General features: G+C 37.2%; 1 protein-coding gene across 2 annotated transcripts in view; it reads right to left on the reverse strand.

Moving 5' to 3' along the window:
• The window catches only part of ZC3H12B (zinc finger CCCH-type containing 12B), a 245,107-nt gene that overhangs the window by 72,722 nt on the left and 145,601 nt on the right, over positions 1 to 26,784 (reverse strand). For both annotated transcript variants that reach the window (XM_027608563.1, XM_027608564.1), the window contains one exon: positions 5,424 to 6,187. In XM_027608563.1, coding sequence (XP_027464364.1) covers positions 5,424 to 6,031 — 608 coding nt within the window. In that variant the 5' untranslated portion in view covers positions 6,032 to 6,187. The remainder of the gene's footprint in view (positions 1 to 5,423; positions 6,188 to 26,784) is intronic.

Here is a 26,784-nt window from a genome sequence, read left to right on the forward strand (position 1 = left end):
ACTGATATGAGGAATTCTTAATCTTAGGAAACAAACTGAGGGTTGCTAGAGTGGTGGGGGGGTGGGAGGGATGGGGTGGCTCGGTGATAGACATTGGGGAGGGTATGTGCTATGTGAGCGCTATGAATAGTGCAAGACTGTTGAATCACAGATCTGTACCTCTGAAACAAATATTGCAATATATGTTAAGAAAAAAAAAAGAAGAAGAAGAAGATAGCCAGAGGGGAAGAATGAAGGGGAGTAATTGGAGGGGGAGATGGACCATGAGAGACGACGGACTCTGAAAAACAAACTGAGGGTTCTAGAGGGGAGGGCGTTAGGGGGATGTGTTAGCCTGGTGATGGGTATTAAAGAGGGCACAGTCTGCGTGGAGCACTGGGTGTTATGCACAAACAATGAATCATGGAACACTACATTAAAAACTAATGATGTAATGTATGGTGATTAACATAACAATAAAAATTTAAAGAAAAAATAAATGTATGGTGATTAACATAACATAATAAAATAAAAATAAATAAATAAAATCTAATTTGTCTGATAGGAGGATTGCTACCCCAGCTTTCTTTTGAGGTCCTTTGGCATGGTAAATTTTTCTCCATCCCTTCACTTTCAACCTGGAGGTGTCTTTAGGTTCAAAATGAGTCTCTTGTAGATAGTATATGGATGAATCCTCCTTTTTTATCCAATCTGAAACCCTGTGTCTTTTTATGGGAGCATTCAGCCCATTTACATTCAGAGTAACTATTGAAAGATATGAATTTAGTGTCATTGTATTACCTGTAAATTCCCCGTTTCTGTAGATTGGCTCTGTTTCTTTCTGGTCTATATTACTCTTGGGGTCTCTCTTCACTTACAAAATCCCCCTTAATACTTCTTGACGGTCTTGCTTGGTGGTCACATATTCTTTTAGTTTCTCCCTATCTCTTTATCTCTTTATCTCTCTGAATACAGCCTTGCAGGATAAAGTATTCTTGTCTTGCTGAATGACAGCCTTGCTGAATGAAGTATTCTTGTCTGTATGTTTTCTCATTTAGTACCCAGAATATGTCTTGCTAGCCCTTTCTGGCTTGCCACGTTTCTGTGGATAGGTCTGATGTTATTCTCATGTTCCTCCCTTGATATGTAAGGAAGCTTGTTTCCCTAGTTACTCTCAAGATAGTTTCTTTGGTTGTATGATTCTCAAGCTTATCTATTATATGTCGGGGAGATGACCTATTTTTATTGATTTTGGGAGGGATCTCTCTACCTCTTGGACATGAATGCTTGTTTCTTTCTCCATATGAGTGAAGTTCTCAGCTATGATTTACTCAAATATACTTTCTAGCCCTCTCTCTCATTTACCCTGGCTGTTAGAGTATCCAGTTTAGACTGCATCTCATTCATAGCATTTTAAAGTTCATCCTGATTAGTCTCATTTCTGCCCTTATATTGTTACTAATACTTTTTTCAAGCCTAGCTATTGACTTTATGATTGCTATCCTGAATTCTATCTCTGAATTTTGCTTATATCCATATCGATAATCTCTGTGGCAGAGAACACCCTCTCTGGTTCTTTTTTGTGTCAGTTCGTCCTTCTTGTCATTCTGTCCAGAAAGAAATGGGTGGGCGAATGAACAGATTCCAAAATATCAACCACGTCCCAAGCAAGTTGCACCCTAGCAACATCCTGAGTAGTTGGAAGCCACCACAGAAAAACAAAGCCAAAATGAAACACAAGAATAAAATTTTTTAAAAAGGTGGGGAGGGTAAGAGAGATTATAATTTTGCAGTGTGGACTAAGCAGGGTGTTCCACTTGTTCCTGGGTGAATTTTGGCCTGTGTGTTAGAAGACACTGCATCCCAAAATTGCAACAAAAGTAAAACTTACGGGACGCCTGGGTGGTTCAGTTGGTTAAGCATCTGCCTTTGGCTCTGGTCATGATCCCAGGGTCCTGGGATCAAGTCCTGAATTGGGCTCCTTGCTCAGCAGGGAGCCTTCTTCTCCCTCTGCCTGCCACTCTCTGTCTGTCTCTGACAAATAAATAAAATCTTAAAAAAGTAAAATATATAAGATAAAATTGAATAGAGTGAAAAAAGGAGTAAAATGAAGCATATATCTATAAAAAAGATAAGTGTGAAAAAATACAAGTTAAAAAATGACTATGAAATATAAGTTGGTATAATAAGCATCTAGTTGAAATGAGAAAAAGTAAAAAGAAAAAAAGAGAAAAAGCATAAGAAAAAGAAAAAAAAAGAAAAAGAGAATTTTACCTGAATAATAAATGAGTCATGAGACAACACCTGGAGCTCAATATACTATTTTCCCCATGCATTGAAATTTTACAGTCTTATGGGATCCATAGGCTTGTTGTCCACCTGTTCTTCCAGACTGTCTTCTAGGGTAAGGGCCTGCTACAGTGTTTCTCAGGTATCCCTGCCTGGGCAGAGTTGTCCCACCCCCTGTCAGGGAGATGGGCTCAGTGCAAACTGGTCCTCTGTGTGGCTTTTTTTTCCCTGGAGGCTTTCCACATCTCTTCGGAGGATCAAAGCAAAAATGGCTGCACCCACCTCTGGCCCAGAGCAGAAAGATCGCAGTCTGCCCTCTTTAATAAACCCTCCAGGACAAACAGTTTCCACTTCTGTATGTGTTGAAAACTGCAGCCTCCCACAGTGTGTGCCCACTTCAACTCTCTCAGAGGTAGTCCCAAGGGCCAGGGAATGCCACTGACCTTTTTGAGTCTAAAACCATGAGTAGCCATGGGGTCTCATGCACACACCTGAAGCTCCTGGACCATGTCTGGGTGCTACTCTAATATCCTTTCTGGGCTGCTATTGCCCTGCCAGCTTTTGCATGGGTGGGCGCAGGTTCCAGACTTTTTCAGGCTGCTCAGGAAAAGAGTGATTATTGACCAGCCCAGCTCACAGTTTATGGTGATCCAAGCTGAGAAACCCTTCCTGGGCTCTCTGACCATAACCTGCTTTCTGGTTCCACTGCTCAGGGACTCTACTGGTTTAGGCACCCCCGTTCCCTCTGTGACTTCTCAGATCCTGAGACCACAGTGCCATGCCCTACCTAGAATTCTGCCTTTTTCATTTCCAGAGCCCCTTTGAGAGAGAGAGATGTCTCTCACTAGAGCAGATTTTTAAGGGTTCTGATTTTGCACTCTGGTGTTATATCACTTTCCAGGAGTCAGCTTATGGAGGTTCCCCCCTCTTCTGTTTACTTCCAATATCTCCCTACAGATTCATGACTATACACACCCTACCTTGCAAAAAGCAGTAGTTTTTCTGCTTGTAGAAATCCAGACATATATTCTTACATCTCAGGCTGATTTCATGGGTGTTCAAAATGGTTTGATAGATATCGAACTAAATTCAGGGGATTAGTTGAAATGGGGTCCCCTACTCCTCTGACATCTTGCCTCCCTCTCCTGATATGTGGAATTTAAGAAAGAAAGCAGAGGATCATAGGGGAAGAGAGGAAAAAATGAAACAAGATGAAACCAGAGAGGGAGACAAACCATAAGAGACTCTTCATCTTAGGAAACAAAATGAGGGCTGCTGGAAAGGAGGGGGGCATAAAACAAGGTCCCTGCCCTCCAGAACAATGGGATAATCAAATGAAAAACTTGCTAGTCCAAGGCTTCTTACTTTTGTTCTGATTGTGTACAGTCTAAGATTCCAGTGAGTTCATCAAACATCAAACTCAGTAGGAAACAGGCTCCTGATCATTGGGAATTTTTTTAAAGATTTTATTTATTTATTTAATTGACAGAGAGAGAGAGACAACGTGAGAGGAAACACAAGCAGGGGGAGTGGGAAAGGGAGAAGCAGGCTTCTGACTGAGCCCGATGCGGGGCTCGATCCCAGGATTCTGGGATCATGACCTGAGCCGAAGGCAGTCGCTTAACCAACTGAGCCACCCAGGTGCCCCTTCATTGGGAATTTTTTAAAGAAGATTTCTTTACTTATTTGAGAGAGAGAGCAAGGGGAGGGGAACAGAGGGTGAGAATCTCAATCACACTCCTTGCTGAGTGCAGAGCCTGATGCGGGGCTTGATCTCACAACCCTGATTTCATGACCTGAGCCAAAACCAAGAGTCGGATGTTTAACTGAGCGAACCAGGTGCCCCAAACATTTGGAATTTTTAAGCCAAACTGAATGACAACTCATTTTAGAAATTTAAGGTTTTTATTTTGATGAAATCCCAATAGTTTACTTTTGTTTTTGAAAAAAAAAAAGAAATGGAAGAAGGGATTCCTAAAGATTTCTGACATGAAATTTAAAAAATTATATGAAAATGTATGGAATAAAGTATGAAGGCACTCTTGGTTATGTATTTACTATTGTTCTATAGCAAATCACCACACATTTAGTGTCTTAAAATAACACCAACTTATTTATTTTTAGTTCAGGAGGTCAGAATTCTAAAATCAATGTGCTGACAAGACTGTGTTGTTTCTGCAGGCTTCAGGAGAGAATCTGTTTCCTTGCCATTTTCAGTTTCAGAGCCTTCCCACATTCCTTGGCTAATGGCTTTCTTCTTACATCACACAACCTCTTGTTTCTGTCATCACATCTCCTACTACTCATTCTTATCCTGCTGCCTACTTCCCTCTTATAAGGACCTCTGTGATTATAGTGAGTCCATCTTGATAAACCAAGATAATTTCACCTATCTCAAATCCTTAACTTAAACCTACAAAGTCCCTTTTACCATGTAAGATAACATATTCACAGATTCCAGAGATTAGGATGTGAACATCTTTAGGGCATTATTATTCAACCTACCATAGGTACTGTAACTCAGAAATAATCATTGGGATTAGAAAAGTCACGATGGTATTTATGGAGACAGTACATCTTGACAGGTATGAAGATGAGGAGGTCACTCCTAGGTTGGAGAATGACGTGAACACAAGCAGTGGGGATAAAAATCAGCATAATTTACATGGAGGTTATTAAAATGACTGATATAAATGCGGTAGGTGTGAAAAATAAAACCAAATGGGAGGAGAGAAAGGTCAGATCACAAAGCCAGGCAAAAGGATCCAAATTTGGTAGAATGGCAATTGGGAGTTACTGCAAGTTCCCAAGTAAGCCCCCAAGTGATGTTATAAAAGCATTCTCAGGATGATTGGTCCAGGCAAGTAGAGGTGGGAGAAGGGACCCCAAGAGGAACAAAAGTTGAATGATTATGTCTCTACTGAAGTATCGCTGATGTCTAATCTGCTTTCAGGGTACCTGAAAACAAATTGCCAACAATTTCAAGGAAGAGAGAAAGGGCCAAGGCAGGATCATTTTAGCCTCTCTCCGCCTACAAGAGCACAAACCATAGACAACAACCAGGGGCCTCTTGTAGCGTTTAGCAAAGGAAGATGATTTTTATGAGCTCAGGGAAGTTTTTTTTTTTTTAATGAGCAAAAATATGCTACACTTACCTCATTGCCACATTACTTCCATCTATGACAACTGGCCTCAAATTTTCACTGCTGTCTATTTCATCTTCAAGAGACAGTTCAGGGCTTGCGATCTCTCTGGAGCTGGGACCCCGAGGCACTAACAGACTCAAGCTGACCTGCCCTTCCGAATCACCTTTGTTCCCAAGTCTGACGAGCTCTGCCAATACATCATTAATAAGTGATTCTGGGCCCAGCTTGTTCAATACTGATTGAATCTGTGCCTCTGCATAGCCCAGCTTTAGAGCAAAATCCATCTTGGCTTGGTATTCCTTTTCTAAGTCAAGCTTCCCCTCTTGCAGAATGCTGCTCTGGGAGAAGCTTGGATGATCTAAGCAGGGTGATCTATAGAGCTGACGGTGTGGCTTAGAGGGAATTTCTTTTTTTTTCAGCTGAGCATCCCCAGGTTGGTAGCTATTGTCATTGTTGCTGCTCTTAAGGCTCATCTGTTCAGGGTCACTTTCAGAGTTTATCCACTCTTCAGACTCAGCATTGCTCTGCTCCATGCTGTCTTGCTTAGACTGTTGTTTCTCTTCCTTGGAGGCATTCTTCTCCATTTTTGGTGTCTCCACTGCAGCCGTGGCCGTCATCCCGTTCAGTGGGCAGTCTGAGGTCTAATCAGCTCTTTTTCTTTTTAGCCTGCTTGGAATCCACATACAGTTACATTCTTTTGTGGTAAAATGTGGTGGTAATGATGGTGCAAGAGTTTGCCTGTTTGGTTTGGTATGTTCAGATGTTATCAGTCCCTACAAATAAACAAACATACCGCAATCATGTTTAGTAAAATTCTAGAAAAGCATTTCTGAATGTAAAGGTTTCTTTGTAAGAAACTACAGGCTGTATGACATTTAAATTTTGTGCTTCAAATGATTGGACTCATCTTACAATAAAAAAAGAAAGACTCCAATTCTTTAATAATTCTAGTCATAAAAATTTCAGTGGTGGCAATAATGTTGTAATTCCCCCCTCCCCCCTCACAAAATAAGTCAAACTATAGTTAACTGCTAATCATAACAACTTTGAGAAAGAAAAACATGGCATTTCAACAAGGGTCAAGCATATATACATCCTTGAAAGGATTTTCTCTTTTCCTTTCTGCCAGGTAAGTTTTCCCAAATCTCACACCAAACCCTTCTTGCTAAAACTGAGTTCCACTCCTGAACAGCATAACATCTCCAACACTATTCATTGCAAAATATCAGGGGCTCTATCTACTGGGTAGAATAGAAAACAATTAAAATAGCTTTCAAGCAACTGAAGTAAGGTATAAGGTGACAAGTAGATAGGCATGCTCTAGATTTTTTAAAAAAGTGTCTGTGTACACTTATGAATTGTATCTGCAGCCTTTTTATTTATTGTAATTGTATTTATTGTATTGTAAAGAAAGAGGAGAAAATTAAGTCAACTTGCAAAATAAACCAAAACATTTTTAAAATAATATTAATTACAAAAGAGAATTAAGGACAATTTTATTTCTGAACTCCTCCTCTCACCTACCGCATCTGTCCCTGCAGGTTTGAGTTCTAACTTGACTAAAGTGTTTTTTTCTCAGTCTGAGCCTTGGTTTCCTCATATATAAAATGAGAATATTGATACTTAACTCACAAGGTAAGGATTACGTAAGATGAGTAAGGAAAGTGCTTAGAAAAGTGAACAGAACACAGTAAATTCTCAATTATGTAAAGGATGCAACAGACACCATCAAAAGATTTTTTTAAAGAAATCTAACAGCAAGGCAAAGGCTGTAGACCTTTGAGCACTGACAAGCTCTTCAGATAGCAGCAATGTTCATTAATCTAAAACCAGATTATCTATGTGACCAGTGTGCTAGTGTTTTCCAGTTACCCTTTAGTAATATTTATACAAACAAGAAGAAAAGTCACCAATAGCTTTATCTAAGAATAATATGGATAACTGTATATGTGCTTTAGGAAAGTCACATTTGGAAACATTATATGCATAAAGAATTGACATCTCAGAACTGATATCCCAGTAGCATATGACTTCCATAATGATTATACTACCACTTGTGACTTCAAAATTTTCCCATAATGAATTAGCCAATACATAGACATCCATTTTACTTTCACTTCTCTATTAATCTTTTACTGCATTTTGAAGTTTATTTCTTTTATAAGTTCATTTACTATCTGACTTACATTTTATTCTCTTCAAAATAATTTCTAGTGCACATAGGACATTGAGATTTTCCCCTTGCATTTATTCAAAGCTCAAAAGTCACTTTAAAAAAAAGTCACTTAAAAACAACTGTTTATAAGACTAGCTGTATATTTTATTGGCAAATGAGAGGTACCTGTAGAAGACAAGTTTGACTCTTCCTAGCTAATGGACCATTGAATATTATTTTTCTTCTCTATTCTCTTATATTTTATTCTGTCCAAATTAACATTGATGTGAGCACCTTTACCATGTTCATGTATACAATACATTGCATGTTACATACAGTACATGTTCAATATACACTAGCAAATTTAAGGTCAGGAAAAAACCCACAACATAGGAAATATTCTTTGTAATTACTAGTTTTTATTATGAAAGTTTCCTACTCAATAACTAAAGCAGAAGAGAAATAAATGACTTAGCAAACATAAACTTGGATTTACCTTTCGAAGCCTTAAGAAAGAAGATTTTAAGAAAAATATTGACAGTCTGTCCTAAAACCTGTGTATGTGTAGGTGTCATGTGTTTCTTGTAGGTTTGTTTTGTTGAACAATATAAACTTCTTGAGGCAAAGATGGCAGAAATGCTTTTCATTTGAAAGACTAGTCATTGAGTACCAGACACTGAAATAAGCCCTGGGTCTAGAAAGAGAAACCAGAATTGATCCTGTCCTCAAAGAACTCACAAACTGATAAAGATTGGCTAGAAGTGGCTCTGGTAAGTGTTAAAACACAATTCTATAGAGGTGGCCATCTAATATTGTCCTAGCTGAGACACTTATGAGAATAAAAAGAACGTGGTTACTAATAATTATGTCAGATCATTAGGCATAAAAGTTAGGTATGTCCCAGGCAAACATGGATGTATGGTTGGTCCTTCAGGTTACTTGAAAATTTCCATTCACATACAAAAGAGGGAATGTTAAATTCTGTCAGTGGGGTGAAGGATAAGGGTGGTGATTATAGGGATTAGGAATGAATTCAAGAAGGATATAATATTTGGAGTAATTTTCTGACCAATTAATTAATTAATTAACATTTACCATTTACTTAGTGCTGACTATGTGCCAGGAAACATGTTAGGAGCTGGGGACATAAAAACAGACATAGATCCTGATCTCAATGTTCTTATAGTGGTGATTGTGGGGAGTGGAGAGAGATAATAATAAAAATATATATATAATTTATGATTAAAACTGTGACAAGTGATTAAATGTTTAAAAAAATAAGAAGGTATCAGTTGAGCCTTAAAGGAAAGAGTAGCAATTTGCTGGCAGGGAAGAGTTTTCTAAATTATAAATATTTAAACATTAATATGACACTGTGCCTTAGTCGACACCTCATGCCTAATATTAGTGGTAAGGAGTGATAAATGAAAGCATGGAGAATGGATAAAGGAAGATAGTTACTTTTGCCCAAAAAGGATGGTAAGTAGGGAGAAAATTTCAAAGATGATATTTCTACGAGACAGGGATGTCCACTCTGGCCATTAAAATTTAACATAGTACTGAGCCTCTTAGCCTGAGCAATCAACAAAAAGAAATAAAAGAAATCCAAATTAGCAAGGAAGAAGTCAAACTTTCAATACTTGCAGATGGCATGATACTCTAAACCTGAAAAAAATCCACCAAAAAATTGCTAGAACTAATACATAAATTTAGTAAGGTCACAAGAGAGAAAATCAACATACAAAAATCTGTTGAAATACTATACACCAATAATGAAGCAGCAGAAAAAGAAATCACGGAATCAATCCCATTTACAATTGTACAAAAACCCATAAGATATCCAAAAGACCTGTACTCTGAAAACTATAGAACGCTTGTGAAAGAAATTGAACAGGACACATAGAAATGGAAAAACATTCTATCCTCATGGATTAGAAGAACAAATATTGTTAAAATGTTTATAATACCCAAGGCAATCTACACATTTAATGCAAACCCTATAAAAATACCACCAGCATTTTTCACAGAGCTAGAACAAACAATCCTAAAATTTGTATGGAAACACAAAAGACCCCAAATGTTCAAAGCAATCCTGAAAAAAAGCAAAGCTGGGGTCATCACCATTCAGAGCTATAATCTATACTACAAAGCTGTAGTCATCAAGATAGTATGGTACTGGCACAAAAACAGACACATAGATCAATGGAACAGAATAGAGAACCCAGAAATGGACCCACAACTACATGGTCAATCTTCAACAAATCAGGAAAGAATACCCAAAGGAAAAAGTGTCTTCCACAAATGGTGTTGGGAAAACTGGACAGCAGTATGCAGAAGAATGAAACTGGACCACTTCCTTACACCATACACAAATTCAAAATGGATGAAAGACCTAAAAGTGAGACCTGAAACCATAAAAATCTTAGGAGATAACACAGGCAGCAACCTCTTTGACCTCAGCCATAGCAATTTCTTACTACATATATCACTGGAGGCAAAGAAACAAAAGCAGAAAGGAACTTTTGGGACTTCAAGATAAAAGGCTTCTGCATAGAAAATGAGACAGTCAACAAAACTAAAAGGCAACCTATGGAATGGGAGAAGATATTTGAAAATGACAGATCTGATAAAGGTTTAGTATCCAAAATCTATAAAGAATTTGTCAAACTTAACACCCAAAAACCAAAAAATCCAGTTAAGAAATGGGCAGAAGATGAGAATAGACACTTTTTCAAAGAAGACATAAAGAGAGCTAACAGACACATGAGAAGATATTGAACATCACTCATCATCAGGGAAATACAAATCAAAACAACAATGAGACACCACCTCACATCTTTAAGAATGGCTAAAATTAACAACACAAGAAACAACGGATGTTGGTGAGGATGTGGGGAAAGGGGAACCCTCTTGCATTGTTGGTGGCAATGCAAACTGGTGCAGCCACTCTGGAAAACAGTACGGAGGTTCCTCAAACAGATAAAAATAGAACTACCCTATGGGCCAGAAGTTGCCTACTAGGTATTTACCCAAAGAATACAAAAATACAGATTCAGAAGGGGTTCATGCACCACAATATTTTAGCAGCATTATCAACAATATCCAAAATATGAAGAGACCCCAAATGTCCATTGACGGATGAATGCATAAACAAGATGTAAAGAGAGGAGGCTAGATGGCAGGAGAGTAGGAGACCTCGTTTCATCTGGTCCCTTGAATTTAGCTATATAACTTTCATATCATTCTGAACACCTTTGAATCCAACCTGAGATGTAAGAAAAGAATTGCTGGACTTCTACAAATAGAAAAGCGACCACTTTCTTACAAAGTAGGAGGTGTGGAGAAGTGAATCTGAGGGGATATATTAGAAGATAAATGGTAGGAGGAAGGAGCCTCTGTAAGCCGGCTACCAGAAAGTGATATAGTCGTGGAGCACAAAATCAGAAACTTTAGAAATTTGCTCCAGTAAGAGACACACATACCCAAAAGGTACTAAGGTGGCAAAGAGGGGCAGAACCCTAGGTGAGATAGTGGTCGCAGGATCTCCGGGGTCACAAAAATAATGGGGATGCCTTAGCCTGCAGAGTTCCCAAGCACTGGAGCAGGAAAACCTGTCATGGTCAGAGACACCAGAGGAGGTTCTCAGCTCCTTCACCATTAACCGCAAACCATGGCATGACCTGGTGACCACTGTCCATGGGGCCCCTGCAAAGATCAGAAATGCAGCAACACTCTGCATTCCTCTGGGGAGGGTCAGTGTAGTGCAAACCACATGAGTCTGCAGACTTTGGCACACACAAAACTGAAGACTGCTTATCTCTGAGGGTTTACTGAAGAGAAGGGACCAGGATCTTTCCGTTCTGGGACTGGAGATCAGGGCATGACCATCATTATTTTCATCTTCTAAAGAGGTGCAGAAAGCCTTCAGGTAACAAAAGCCACATAGAACAACCAGAAGCAGCTTACACTGAGCCAGGGCCCCTAGCAAGGGGTGGTGCAATGCCACACAGACAAAGACACCTGAGAATCAATGCAGCAGGCCCCTACCCCAGAAAACCAGCTCAAACAACAGGCAAATACCAAGTTTATAGAACATACAGTACAGCAAAACTCCAGGACTAGGGGAAAACAGTATATAGAATTCAAGGCTTTTTCTCATGATTCGTTTATCTTTTGGTTTAAAATTTTCCTTTTCTTTTTCTTCTTTTTTCCTTTTCAACTAGTTTCTTATTTTATCAACTGTTTGTTTTTAGTCTTTTTAACTTTCATTTTTTACATTTACATTTTATAGATATATTCTTCATTTTTGGCTTCCTTTCACTGTATTCAATTTCATTTTTTGTACATATAAAAGTTTTGCTTTTTTAACAATTTGGGATTTTGTGTCTTCTAAGAAACTGACCAAAATACACCCAAAACTAAGTATATCACCCTGTTTTGTCCACCAGGGAGATTATATTATCTCCACCACCCTTTTTCTTCTTTTCGTTTTTAGTTTATAAATTCTTCAGATTTGTCTAGTGTGTCATGGTTGATATTTTTAATTTTGTTCTCTCCTTCACCCATTCTTCTCAGGGCAAAAGGCCTAGAAAGAGGAATTCACAACAAAAGAACCAGAGGTAATAATCTCTGCAACAGATCTAATCAATATAGATATATGTAAAATGTCAGAGCTGGAATTTAGGATAAGGAGTATAACGTTACTAGCTGGGCTTGAAAAAAGCATAAAAGACACTAGAGAATCTCTTAGTGCAGAGGTAATATCTAATCAGGCCAAAATTAAAAATGCTTTAACTGAGATACAGTCTAAATTGGATGCTTTAACAGCTAGAGTAAATGAGGCAAAAGAGAAAGTGACATACAATACAAGCTGATGGAAAGGAAGGAAGCTGAGGAAAAGAGAGAAAAACAACTAATGGACCATAAGAGGAGGCTTCAAGAAATCAGTAATACTATAAAGGGAAACAATATTAGAATTATTGGGGTCCCTGAGGAAGAAGAAATAAAGAGAGGGGAACAGAAGGTATACTTGAGCAAATCATAGCTGAGAACTTCCCTAATCTGGGGAAGGAAACAGGCATTCAGGTCCAAAAGGTAGAGAGGACCCCTCTAAAAATAAATACAAATAGATCAACACCCCAACATATAGGAGTTCACAAAAGCTTGCGAATTTCATAGATAAAGAGAAAATCCTTAAAGCAGCTTGAGACAAGAGGTTCTTAACCTACATGTGTAGAAATATTAGGCTGGCAACAGACCTATCCACAGAGACTTGGCAAGCTAGAAAGGGATGGCATGATATACTCAGGGTACTAAACAAGAAAAAAACATGCAGCCAAGAATACTTTATCCAGCTGTCAATCAGAATACTTTATCCAGACAGTCATTCAGAATGGAAGGAGAGATAAAAACTTCTGGGACAATGAAACTAAAAGTCAACCCTGCATAAAATATTAAAGGGGATCTTGTAAGTGAAGAGAGAGCCCAAAACTAACATAGACCAGAATGAAACAGACAATCTACAGAAACAGGGACTTTACAAATAATACAATGGCACTAAATTCATATCTTTCAATAGTTACTCTGAATGTAAATGGGAAAAATGCTTCAATCAAAAGACACTTTTTTATCACATTGGATAAAAAAGCAAAGCCATCCATATACTGTCTACAAGAGACTCATTTTGAACCTAAAGGCACCTCCAGGTTGAAATTGAGGGGGTGGAGAAACATTTATCATACAAATAGACCTCAGAAGAAAGCTGGGGTAGCAATGTCCATATCAGACAAATCAGATTGTAAACCAAAGACTATAGTAAGGGAAGAATAGGAATACTATATCATACTTAAAGGGTCTATCCAACAAGAAAAACTAACAATTATAAATATTTATGCTCCTAACTTGGAAGCAGGCAATTATATTAACTAATTAATAACCAAATTAAAGAAACACATTGATAATAATACAATAATAGTAAGGGAGTTCAACACCCCCATTCACGACAAAAGACAGATCATCTAGGCAGAAGATCAACAAGGAAACAAGGGTTTTGAATGACACACTGGACCAGATGGACTTCACAGATATATACAGAGCATTCCATCCTAAAGCAATGGAATAAACATTCTTGAGTGCACATGGAACATTCCCCAGAATAGATCACATACTGGGTTGCAAATCAGGTCTCAACCAATACCAAAAAAATGGTATTATTCCCTGTATATTTTTAGACCACAATGCTTTAAACTTCTACTCAATCACAAGAGGAAATTTGGAAGGAACTCAAACACTTGGAGGATAAAGACCATCTTACTAAAAAATGAATGGGTCAACTATATGGTGGCTAACTGAACATAAAAATAATAATAATGAAGAAGATTGGAAAAAAAGAAAAAATCATGGAAACAAGTGAAAATGAAAACACAGCTGTTCAGAACCTTTGGGATACAGCAAGGGCAGTCCTATGGGCAAAGTACATAGCAAAACAAGCTTTTCTCAAAAAACTAGAAAAGTCTCAAATACACAAGCTAATCTCACACCTAAAGGAGCTGAAGAAAGAACAGCAAATAAAGCCTAAACCAAGCAGGAGAAGAGAAATAATAAAAATTAGCACAGAAAACAATGAAATATAAACCAGAAAAACAGTAGAACAGATCGATGAAACTAGGAGCTGGTTCTTTAAAAGAATTAATAACATCAATAAACTCAAAATGAAAATGAAAAGAGAAAGGACTTAATTAATAAAATCATGAATGAAAGAGAAGACATCACAATCAACACCAAGGAAATACAATTTTAAGAATATATTATGTGCAATTATATGCCAAAAAAAATTAGGCCATCTGGAAGAAATGGATGTATGCCTCGAAACTTATAAACTAACAAAACTGAAACAGAAAGAAATAGAAAACTTGAACAGACCCATAGCCAGCCGGGAAATTGAAGCAGTAATCTAAAAATCTCCCAGCAAACAAGAGTCCAGGGCCTGGTGGCTTTCCAGGGGAATTCTACCAAACATTTAAAGAAAAACTAATACCTATTCTACTGAAGCTGTTTCAGAAAAAGAAAGGGAAGGAAAATATCCAAATTCATTCTATGAGGCCAACATTACCTTGATCCCAAAACCAGACAAATACCCACCAAAAAGGAGAATTACAGAACAATATCCCTGATGAGCATGGGTGCCAAAATACTCAACAAGATCCTAGCCAATAAATTCCAACAGTACACTGAAAATATTACTCACCACGACAAAGTGGGATTTATTCCTGGGATGCAAGGGTGGTTCAACATTCACAAATCAATCAATATGATAGATCATGTTAGTAATAGAAAAGACAAGAATCATATGATCTTCTCCATTGACGCAGAAAAAGCCCTTGATCAAAATACAATATCTGTTCTTGATTAAAATACTCCACAGTGTAGGGATAAAAGAAATATATCTCAATATCATAAAAGCCATCTGTGAAAAGCCCACAGCAAATATCATTCTCAATGGGAAAAACTGAGAGCTTGTCCCTTAAGGTCAGGAACACGACAGTGATGCGAACTCTCACTACTGTTGTTCAACATAGTACTAGAAATCCTAGACTCAGCAATCAGACAACAAAAAGAAATAAAAGGCATTCGAATTGGCAAAGAGGAAGTCAAAATCTCACTCTTCACAGATGACATGATATTTTATGTGGGAAACCCAAAATGCCCCCCCAATTGCTAGAACCCATACAACAATTCAGCAACATGGCAGGATATAAAATCATTGCACAGAAATCAGTTGCATTTTTATGCAATAACAATGAGACTGAAGAAAGAGAAATTGAGGAATTGGTCCCATTTACAATAGCATCAAAAAATCATAAGATACCTAGGAATAAACTTAACCAAAGAGGTAAAGGATCTGTACTCTAAAAACTACAGAACACTTACGAAACAATTTGAGGAAGACACAAAGAAATGGAAAAACATTCCATGTTCATGGATTGGAAGAGAATTGTTAAAATGTCTATGTTACCCAAAGCAATCTACACATTCAATGCAATCCCTATCAAAATGCCATCAACATTTTTCACAGATCCGGAGCAAAAAATCCTAAAATTTGTATGGAACCAGAAAAGACCCCAAATAGCCAGAGGAATGTTGAAAATGAAAACCAAAGCTGGGGCCATCACAATGCCTGACTTCAACTTATATTGCAAAACTGTAATCATTAAGAGTATGATACTGACATAACAAGACACATAGATTAATGGAACAGGTAAACAGCCCAGTATTGGAACCTCAACTCTATGGAACCTAACTCTTTGTGTGCTATCAACTAATCTTTGATAAAGCACAAAGAATATCCAATGGAAAAAGACAGTCTCTTCATTAAATGATACTGGGAAAACTGGACAGCCACATGGAGAAGAATGAAACCGGACCACTCTCTTACACCATACACAAAGATAAAATCAAAATGGATAAAAAACCTAAAGGGAGACAGGAATCCATCAAAATCCTAGAGGAGAACATAGATAGCAAAGTCTTTGACCTTGGCCACAGCAACTTCTTCCTACATATGTCTCCAAAGGCAAGGGAAACAAAAGCAAAAATGAACTTTTGGGACTTCATCAAGATAAAAACTTCTGCACAACAAAGGGAACAGTCAACAACAGACCAGCAATTACACGACTACATATTTACCCCAAAGAAATGAATGCAGTGATCTGAAGGAGCACCTGTACTCCAACGTTCATAGCAGCAATGTCCACAATAGCCAAACTGTGGAAAGAGCTGAGATGTCCATCAACAGATGAATGGATAAAGAAGATGTGGTATATATATATATTTTTTGTGGTGTGTATATATATATATTTTGCTCATATACATATATATGTATATATATACATATATGTATATATATAATGCAATATACTCAGCCATCAGAAAGGATGAATACTTACAATTTACATCAACCTGGATGGAACTGGATGGTATTATGATGAGCAAAATAAGTCAGTTAGAGAACAACAATCATGCTGTTTCACTCATATGTAGAGTATAAGAAGCAGAGCAGAGGATCATAGTGGAAGGGAGGGAAAAAAGAATGGGAAGTCATCAGAGAGGGAGAAAAATCATGAGAGACTCTTAACTATGGGAAACAAACAGGTTTGCTGGGGGGGGTGGATGGGGGATGGGGTATTGAGTGACAGGCATTAAGGAGGACACGAGATGTGATGAGCACTGGGTGTTATACACAACTGATAAAATATTGAACACTACATCTGAAAGTAATAAGGTAGTATATCCTGGCTAATTGAATTTAAAATTTAAAAAAGATGTGGTGTATATATACACAATGGATTATTTCTCACTTTGTAAAAAAATGTTATCTTGCCATTTGCCACCACGTGGTTGGTGTTAGAGTGTATTATGCTAAGCGAAATAAGTCAGTCAGAGAAACACAAATACCTTATGACTTCACCCATATATGGAATGTAAGAAACAAAACAGGTAAACATATGGAAGGGATAAATGGTAACTATTCATCCTTTCTGATGGCTGAGTAATAAGAGACTCTTAAAGATGGAGAACAAACTGACAGTTGATGGTGTGAGGTAGGTGGGAGATGGGCTAGATGGGTGATGAGTATTAAGGACGGCATTTGTTATGATGAACATTGGGTTTTGTACGTAAGTGATAAATCACTGAATTCTACTCCAGAAACCAATAATGCACTGTATGTTAACTGCCTAAAATTTAAATTAAAGAAAAGGAATTAGAATCCACATTAGGTAAAGGATTGTTATGAAGCAGCTCCTTGTTCCCAAAGCGGTTATGAACAAATGTTTTCCCTTTGTAAATTGAGAAAATTGGGAAGTGACATTTGTGAAACATTATCTGGAATTTTTTAGTAAATGTCGAGAGTGGCGATTTTGCCCAAAGAATTATCCAAAGGATGGATACAGAGGCTCCCATTCAACCAAAAAATGGAGAGGGATGAAAGAGAAAAACAGACCAAGAAAGTTAGGTGAGTTCTCAAAGCTATAAAATCATGAGTAGAAGAAATTACTAAAGGGATGACTTATGAGCTCTTACAAAAGGGAAGTAGTGCTCACTGGAAGCAACCATGAGTTCATAGACAAAAATTTTTGTCCAACTAACCATGCTTGGTCTCCCTTTATATGTGGGAGATCCGTTACAAGATTCTCAATGGATGCCTGAAATCATGGGGAGTGCTGAACTATACACACACACACACACACACACTTTGTATTTTCCCATAAATACATAACTATGATAAAGTTTAATTTGTAAATTAGGTAGAATAAGAGATTGACAACAATAATAATAAAACAACAATTATAACAAAATTAAATAAATAATAAATAAAAACTTAAAAAGCAGACAAACATCTGCAGGTAAAAACTGCCAACATTGACGTCAATGAATTATTACCAAGAAAATAGTCTTTTTCCTATTCAGTCAGCTCACTCTACTTAATTCACATGCTCCTTCCCATCTTTGTATTACAAAATACAGTTCACTTGTATTGCATTTAGACAGAACAATTTTCTGAGATCATTCTTTAGGTTCTACTACAAACTCCACCTCATCTTTTCCAAAATTTGCCAAACAACACCATGTATGGAGTTAGAAACATCTGGCCATGTTTACTGAGCCAGAACCACTGGAAATGTTCAAAAAAGCTCAGTAGATATGTAGAGAGCTGTCCAGCATTAGCTAAGTCAAGAAGAAAATATTAAATTCTCAATGATCTACATGTGGTTAAGCCACTTTATTATTTGTGAAGGCGTTAAATCTCAATCAGTGCTCTGGGAGGCAAGTTATGAGGGAGATATAGGGACACCTAGTTAAACAACTACCCTCCTCTTTCCCTTCTAGCAATTGTTTTTTTTTTCCATAATAGGCATCCTCAAGGATATTACACATATCAAAAGTTTACTATGCGTGATTTTTGGTGGGGCCTAGAAAATGGAGAAGTGACCATATTTCAGTCATCATAAGTATACTAAGCTCTTTTCTTGGTTCCTACTCTTTGAACTGTACCAATGTTTTTAGAATTAGCTTTAAGGAGAACAAATCCAAATCTGTATTGTATGAAGACATCATATTTTACTTTAAAGATGGAAAATAAGGGGCACCTGGTGGCTTACTTGGTTAAGCATCTGATTCAATTTCGGCTCAAGTCATGATCTCAGGGTCATGAGATAGAGCTCCATGTGGGGTACGCGCTCAGCAGCGAGTCTGCTTGAGATCCTCTCTCCCTCTCTCTCTCTCCCCATCCCCCTGCTCATGCTCTCTCTCTCTCTCTCTAAAATAAATAAGTAAATCTTTTTTAAAAAGTGAAAAATAGCACAAATGAACTATTGGGACTTCAAGATAAAATCTTTTGCATGGCAAAGGAAACAGTCAACAAAACTAAAAGGCAACCTATGGAATAGGAGAAGATATTTGTAAATGACATAACAGATAAACAGCTGATAGCCAAGATCTATAAAGAACTTCTCAAACTCAACACCCAAAAAACAAATAATCCAGTCAAGAAATGGACAGAAGACATGAACAGACACTTCTCCAAAGAAGACATACACATGGCCAACAGAGACATGAAAAAATGCTCCACATCACTTGCCATTAGGGAAGTGCAAATCAAAACCACAATGAGATACCACCTTACACCAATCAGAATGACTAAAATTAACAAGACAGGGAACAACAAATGTTGGCGAGGATGTGGAGAAAGGGGAACCCTCTTACACTGTTGGTGGGAATGCAAGCTGGTACAGCCACTCTGGAAAACAGTATGGAAGTTCCTCAAGACGTTAAAAATAGAGCTACCCTACGACCCAGCAATTGCACTACTAGGTATTTACCCCAATGATACAGAGCTAGTGAAAAGAAGGGCCACATGCACCCCAATGTTCATAGCAGCAATGTCCACAACAGCCAAACTGTGGAAGGAGCCAAGATGTCCTTTGAAAGATGAATGCATAAAGAAGATGTGGTATATACATATAATGGAATATTATTCAGCCATCAGAAAGGATGAATACCTACCATTTACATCAACATGGATGGAACTGGAGGGTATTACGCTAAGTGAAATAAGTCAAGCAGAGAAAGACAATTATCATATGGTTTCACTCATATGTGGAATATAAGGAATAGTGCAGAGGACCACAGGAGAAGGGAGAGAAAACTGAGTGGGGAAAAATCAGAGAGGGAGACAAACCATGAGAAACTCTGGACTCAGGGAAACAAATTGAGGGTTGCAGAAGGAAGGGGGGTGGGTGGATGGATTAACTGGGTGATGGGCATTGAGGAGGGCACATGATCTGATGAGCACTGCGTGTTATACACAACTAATGAATCATTGAACAGTACACCAAAAACTAATGATGTACTATATATTCGTTAATTGAATTTAAATTAGAAAAGTGGAAAGTAATAGTTATGAAACTTTAGTAATAATAATAATAAAATATAAATAATTATTTACGTTTACATTACCTATTAGAATTTCCTGTGTGTTTTCACAAAAATGCTTTAAATCAACCAGGCCACGTCATTACCTACATTACCAAGATTTGGATTGTTATGACTTATATATTTCACTTTTCAATTCCCTATGTCAAGTACATCAGGTAAAAAAAGTTATATAAATTCCAGGAAGAAACATAAAATGTGAGCTCTCAATGATTCGGAAGGAAAGGGGTTAGAAACCTTTACTGATTCTCAAAATGAGAAAGGTTCGCATGAAAACAATCTGAGAAAATTCAAAATCCAAATCTTCCCATTTTAATGTATATTAAATTAATTATTCACAGTAATTATATCAGAAAGGAGGTAAAGACTTGCTTTACTGCTTCTTCAACCTCGAATTACACACACTTGTTATGTGCTCTTGAATGGTTTATAGGTTGTAATACTTAAGAAAGAAATAAGAATAAGAAATAGCATATTTTCTGTGTTTTGTAAAAATGGGATTTTATTCAAGTAATAAGAACATGCTTCTCAGCCTGTCCTTACACACCTCCAAAACAAAATTGGCTTTTTCTTTAAAATTTTTTTGATCTTCAATGCATTCCCAAAATGATGAATGTCACACCAAAAACTGTCATGACCAGAGCTAAGCACAACTGAGCTATTCAAACTTTTGGATTTCATTTCAAAGCTATGAATGATTAAGCAGCCTCAAGTCTTGTCGCTTACCCCTTCATCAAATGTGTAAGCTTTAGATGAAATGTTTATAGGAAAGTAACAGTCTGTTGACTTTCATTATCCATTTGTCTTTCCAGGATTTCAAACATAATAGACACACAATTTGATTTCAAGACCCATTATTCTTTGATTTTGAATTGTGGCTCATTTTCCTGTTACTTTCTACCACCACTTACTTCATTAGGAAAGAATTCCCATGTAAAACTTCCTGTTCTACACACAGTCTATTGTCTAAATGAACTAAAAACACACTGGTAAATGCAACCTTAATTTATATTGGATTTAATTTACCATTTAAAAAAAAACATTTCTAATGCTCAATCTCCTAGAAGGACAAAGAAATTGTGGGTTACATACTATTTTTTCTTTCTATATAAAGAAAGTCTAAAGAAAGATCAGTTGAAATTCATGTGGGGAAACTGCATCATACATTACTGGAGAAGATCTCTGTTAGAGTAACTGTGCAGTAAATGTGTGTTCTCTGGCCACTAGTGATAGTTGGGGAGCGGTTATAAAAGTATTTTCTCCAGAAACTATGACCACTTCCATGACTCATTGGTGAAGTTTCTTATCTCAGTTTCTTTTGCTCTCTTCTCCCGTTTTCCCCTCTCTTTTCTTTCTCCTTCTTCTTCATTCTCTCTTTTTATCTCTGTGCCACACACTCCACCTCCAGAGTATTTTTGTCATAAATTGTGAGGAAATGTGACTGTGTCATCCTACTTACAGTATGTTAAAAAAAATAGTGCCTGTCTTATAACTTTAATAGCAATAAACGTATCTTGAGCATCCCATTCAGTTAATAATACTGAACTTGATTTTTCTTCATTCTCTCCAATTAAAATGCTTTGAAAAATGAGTGGAATATTTTCTTTCTTCCCACTCAATCATTAGAATAAAATTAGAAAGGACTCAATAATCAAGACAATTCCTGCAGACCTGAAGCCATGATGTCATTGGCTTAAGACTCAGTTCCAAAGATTTCCAAGAGGTAATACAAAATGTATTGGGAGGAAGATTGGAGTGGGAGAAAAAAGAGGAGTGGAATGGTCTTAGAGGTGATTAGAACTTCGTAAGTCTTAATTCTCCTTATTTCAACTAACACGCTATTTGTTTTTACTTCCTTCCTCAGGCAGTTATGTTTATTTCTTTTCTAAAGTTGCTCTGTTCTGAGTAGCAGCTACACTTCTGAGCCAGTAACATTCATAAGAAATAGATTTTAAATATTAAAATAAATATTAAAATATTTCGGAGGCTTTCAACTTAGTAAATGGTTAATAATGCAATATATGTTTTACTAAATAATATTTCATTCATGTTATGCCATAGGCAATCTCCTGGCTGCCCCATGAGCCTAGGGTGTTAGTGATCCTTCAAGGTACCAAGCCATACAAGATTAAATATAGTGAGAAAGCTTTTGCATTTGAGGTTGGAGTCAAGAGATCTGGGTACAAATTTTCCTTCTATCATTTACTAGAGCTATGCGACATTTTAAAAATTTTAATTCCAGTTAGTTAACATAGAGTGTTATATTAGTTTCAGGTGTACAATATAGTGATTCAACACTTCCATACATCACCCAGTTCTCATCACAAGATGTGCACTCCTTAATCCCATCACCTATTTAACATATCCCTCCACATCCCTTCTCTCTGGTGATCATCAGTTTGTTCTCCATAATTAAGAGTCTATTTCTTGGTTTCATTGTCTCTGTCTCTGTCTCTGTCTCTCTCTTATATTTCCCTTTGTTTATTTGTTTTGTTTCTTAAGTTCCACACATGAGTGAAATCATATGGTACTTGTCATTCTCTAACTGGCTTATTTCACTTAACATTATACTCCCTAGCTTCATCCATGCCATTGCAAATGGCAAGATTTCATTTTTTTTCATGGCTGAGTAATATTCCATATTACATTTTATATATATATAATATCTTCTTTATCCATTCATCAGTCAGTGGACATTTTCCTATTCTTTCCTGCTTTATGAAAGATTAACTGAAAAATAATTGTGGACGCATTTCTGGATTTTCTATTTTGTTCCATTGATCTATGTATCTATTCTTTTGCCAATACCATATTACTTTGATTACTACAGCATTGTAATGTAACTTGAAGTCTGAAATTGTAATGCCTCCAGCTTTGCTTTGCTTTTTCAAGGTTGCTTTGGTTATTCAGAGTCTTTTGTGGTTCCATATATATTTTAGGATTTTTTTTTTTTAGTTCTGTGAAAAATACTATTTGTATTTTGATAGGGAATGTATTAAATGTGTAAATTGTTTTGTGTAGTATACACATTTTAACAATATTAATATTTGTTCTTCCAATACATGAGAATGGAACGTCTTTCCATTTGTTTCCTCTTCAATTTCTTTCATCAGTGTTCTATAGTTTTCAGAGTACAGGCCTTTCATCTCTTTTCATAAGGATTTATTAATAAATATCTTACTAATTTAAGTGCAATTGTAAATGAGCTTGTTCTCTTAATTTCTCTTTTTGCCACTGCATTACTGATGTATAGAAATGCAACAGATTTCTGTACATTGATCTTCTATCTTGCATCTTTACTGAATTGGTTTATCAGTTCTAGAAGTTTTTGGTGGAGTCTTTCAGGTTTTCTATATATACTATCATGTCATGTATAAATAGGGAAAGTTTTACTTCTTCCTTACCAATTTGGATGACTTTTATTTCTTTTTGTTGTCTGATTGTTGTGGCTAGGACTTCCAATACTATGTTGAATAAAAGTGGTGGTAGTAGACATCTTGTCTTATTCCTGACCTTAGGGGAAAATCTCTCATTTTTTCCCCATTAAGGGTGATGTTCCCTGTGGGTTTTTTAATATACAACCTTTATTATGTTGAGGTATGTTTCCTCTAAACCTAATTTGTTGAACCATGAATGGATGTTGTATTTTGTCAAATACGTTTTTGTATGTCTATTGAAATGGTCAAATGGTTCTTATCCTCTCTCTTATTGATGTGATGTATCACACTGATTGATATGTGAATACTGAACCATGCTTGCAACCCAAGAATAAATCTCACTTAATTGTGGTGAATGATTATTTTAACGTATTGATTGCTTCAGTTTGCTAGTATTTTGTTGAAGATTGCATGTATGTTCATCAAATATATTGGCGTGTAGTTCTGTTTTTGTGGTGTCTTTATCTGGTTTTGGTACTAGGGTAATGCTGGACTCATAATTAATTAGGAAGTTTTAGTTCCTTCTTTAATTTTTGGAATAGTTTAAGTAAAATAGATATTAAGTCTTTAAATGTTTGGAAAAATTAACCTGTGAAGCCATGTGTTACTGGACTTTTGTTTGTTGGGAGTTTTATGATTACTGATTCAATTTCTTTGCTGATAATCAGTCTGTTTAAGTTTTCTATTTCTTCCTGTTTCAAATTTGGTAGTTTGTATGTTTCTGGAAATTTATCCATTTCTTCTAGATTGTCCAATTTGCTGCCTTATACTTTTCATAATCTTCTCTTATAATCATTTGTATTTCTGTAGGGTTGGGTTGTTATTTCTCCCCTCTCATCCATGATTTTATTTATTTGAGTCCTTTTTTTTTTTCCCTCATGGTTCTGGGTAGAGATTTATCTATTTTATTGATTTATTTTCAAAGAAACCAACTCCTGATCTCATTGATCTGTTCTATTGTTTTCTTGGTTTTTATATCATTTACTTCTGTTGTAATCTTTATTTACTTCCTTCTGCTGGCTTTAGGCTTCTTTGTCATTTTTTTCTAGTTCCTTTAGGAATATGGTTAGGTTATTTGAGATTTTTCTTGCATCTTGAGGTAAGCTTATATTGTTATGGATTTCCCTCTTAGAACAGTTTTGCTGCATCCAACCAGCTTTGGACTGTCGTGTTTTCATTTACATTTGTTTCCATGTATCTTTACTTTCCTTTTTTTAGCTTTCCGATTTTATTTTATTTTGTTTTCAGTTTATATTTAAATTCCAGTTAGTTGAGGGGAGGAGCAAGATGGTGGAGGAGGAGAACCAAATTTCATCTGGTCCCAGGAATTCAGCTAGGTAGTTATCAAACTATTCTGAACATCTACAAACTCAACAGAGGACTGAAGAAAAGAATAGCAGCAATTCTATGAACAGATAAGGGACCACTTTCTGGAAGGTAAGATTGGCAATATTTGGGAAGATAGACAGTTGGGAGAGGGAGCCCCCATCAGCCAGCTACCAGCAAGTGATAGAGCAGTGGAGCACAAAATGAGAACTTTTAGAAGTCTGCTCTGCTGAGGGACATCTCTCCAGTGGCTAAGCAGGGGGGTGGAAACCTGGCTGGGACAGTGTGGTCTCAGGACCCTCAGGGTCACAGAAAGACCGGGGGTGCCTGAGGGTGGCAGAGTTCCCAGGTAACGGAGTGGGGAAGCTGACTGAAAAGACAAAGAAAGGAGTGGGATCTCAGGTTGGGGTTGCCATAAATTGTGATCCGCAGCACAGTTGGGCCACTACTCTTTGAGCAGGGATCCCACAAATGGCAGTTCCAGGGAGACTCCCCTTCCTCACCTGGGAGGAGTGGAACAGGAGTGCACCACAGGAGCTGGGTTTGGAGACTCCAAACGGGGTCACATGCCAGAGATAGAAATGTTCGGTCACAGGCCAGGTGAGCACAGAGTGCAACTGGAGACCAGGGAGACAGGAGCGATTGACTGCTTGTCTCTGAAGCCTCACTAAGGAGCAAGGCACCAAATTCTTGGCTCCTCCAGGGCCAGATTGGGAGGCCTCCATTTTCATTCTCGTCTTCTAAAGCTGTATGGAAAGCTTTCAGGGAACAAAAGCTACTGAGAGTAACCATGAGCAGATTACTTAGCCTGGCCCTTGGTAATGGTGGTGCAATTACGTCTCGGGCAAAAGCATTTAAGAATCACTGCAACGGGCCCCTCCCACAGAAGATCAGCAAGAACATCCAGCCAAGACCAAGTTTACCAATCAATGAAAATTGCAAAACTCCAGCACTAGGGGAATACAGCATTTGGAATTCATAGAATTCTGCTCCACCCCCATTTTGGGTCTCTTCTGATGTAATTAGTATATATTTTGGGGGGTCGTTGTTACCCTTTTAGCATTTTGTTCTCTCATTTATCTATTCTTCTCTGGACAAAATGACAAGACAGAAAATCTCACTTCAAAAAAAAGAACAAGAGGCAGTACAGACAGCCAGGGACCTAATCAATATGGACATTAGAAAGACGTCGTAACTAGAGTTCAGAATGACAATGATAAAGATATTAGCTGGGATTGAAAAAAAGCATGGAAGATTCTAGAGAATCCCTTTCTGGAGAAATAAAAGAAATAAAATCTAATGAAGCAAAAATCAAAAGGTTATTTATGAGGTGCAATCAAGAATGGAGGCTCGCAAGGATAAATGAGGCAGAAGAGAGAATTAGTGATATAGAAGACCAAATGATGGAGAATAAAGAAGCTGAGAAAAAGAGAGAGAAACAACTACTGGATCACGAGAAGAGAATTCGAGAGATAAGTGATACCATAAGATGAAACAATATTAGAATAATTGGGCTCCCAGAAGAAGAAAGAGAGAGGGGGGCAGAAGGTATATTGGAGCAAATTATAGCAGACAAATTCCCTAATTTGAGGGAAGGAAACAGGCATCAAAATCCAGGAAGCACTGAGAAACCCCCTCAAAATCAATAAAAATAAGCCAACACCCCAACATCTAAGAGTAAAACTTACTAGTCTCAGAAACAAAGAGAAAATCCTGAAAGCAGCTCAGGACAAGAGGTCAGTTACCTACAATGGTACAAATATTAGATTGGCAGCAGACCTACCCACAGAGACCTGGCAGGCCAGAAAGGACTGGCATGATATATTCAGAGCACTAAACAAGGAAAATATGCAGCCAAGAATACTATATCCAGCTAGGCTGTCATTGAAAATAGAAGGAGAGATAAAAAGATTCCAGGACAAACAAAAACTGAAACAATTTGCAAACACGAAACCAGCCC

The sequence above is a fragment of the Zalophus californianus genome, chromosome X (assembly GCF_009762305.2).
Source record: "Zalophus californianus isolate mZalCal1 chromosome X, mZalCal1.pri.v2, whole genome shotgun sequence".
In the NCBI taxonomy this organism is placed as follows: domain Eukaryota; kingdom Metazoa; phylum Chordata; class Mammalia; order Carnivora; family Otariidae; genus Zalophus; species Zalophus californianus.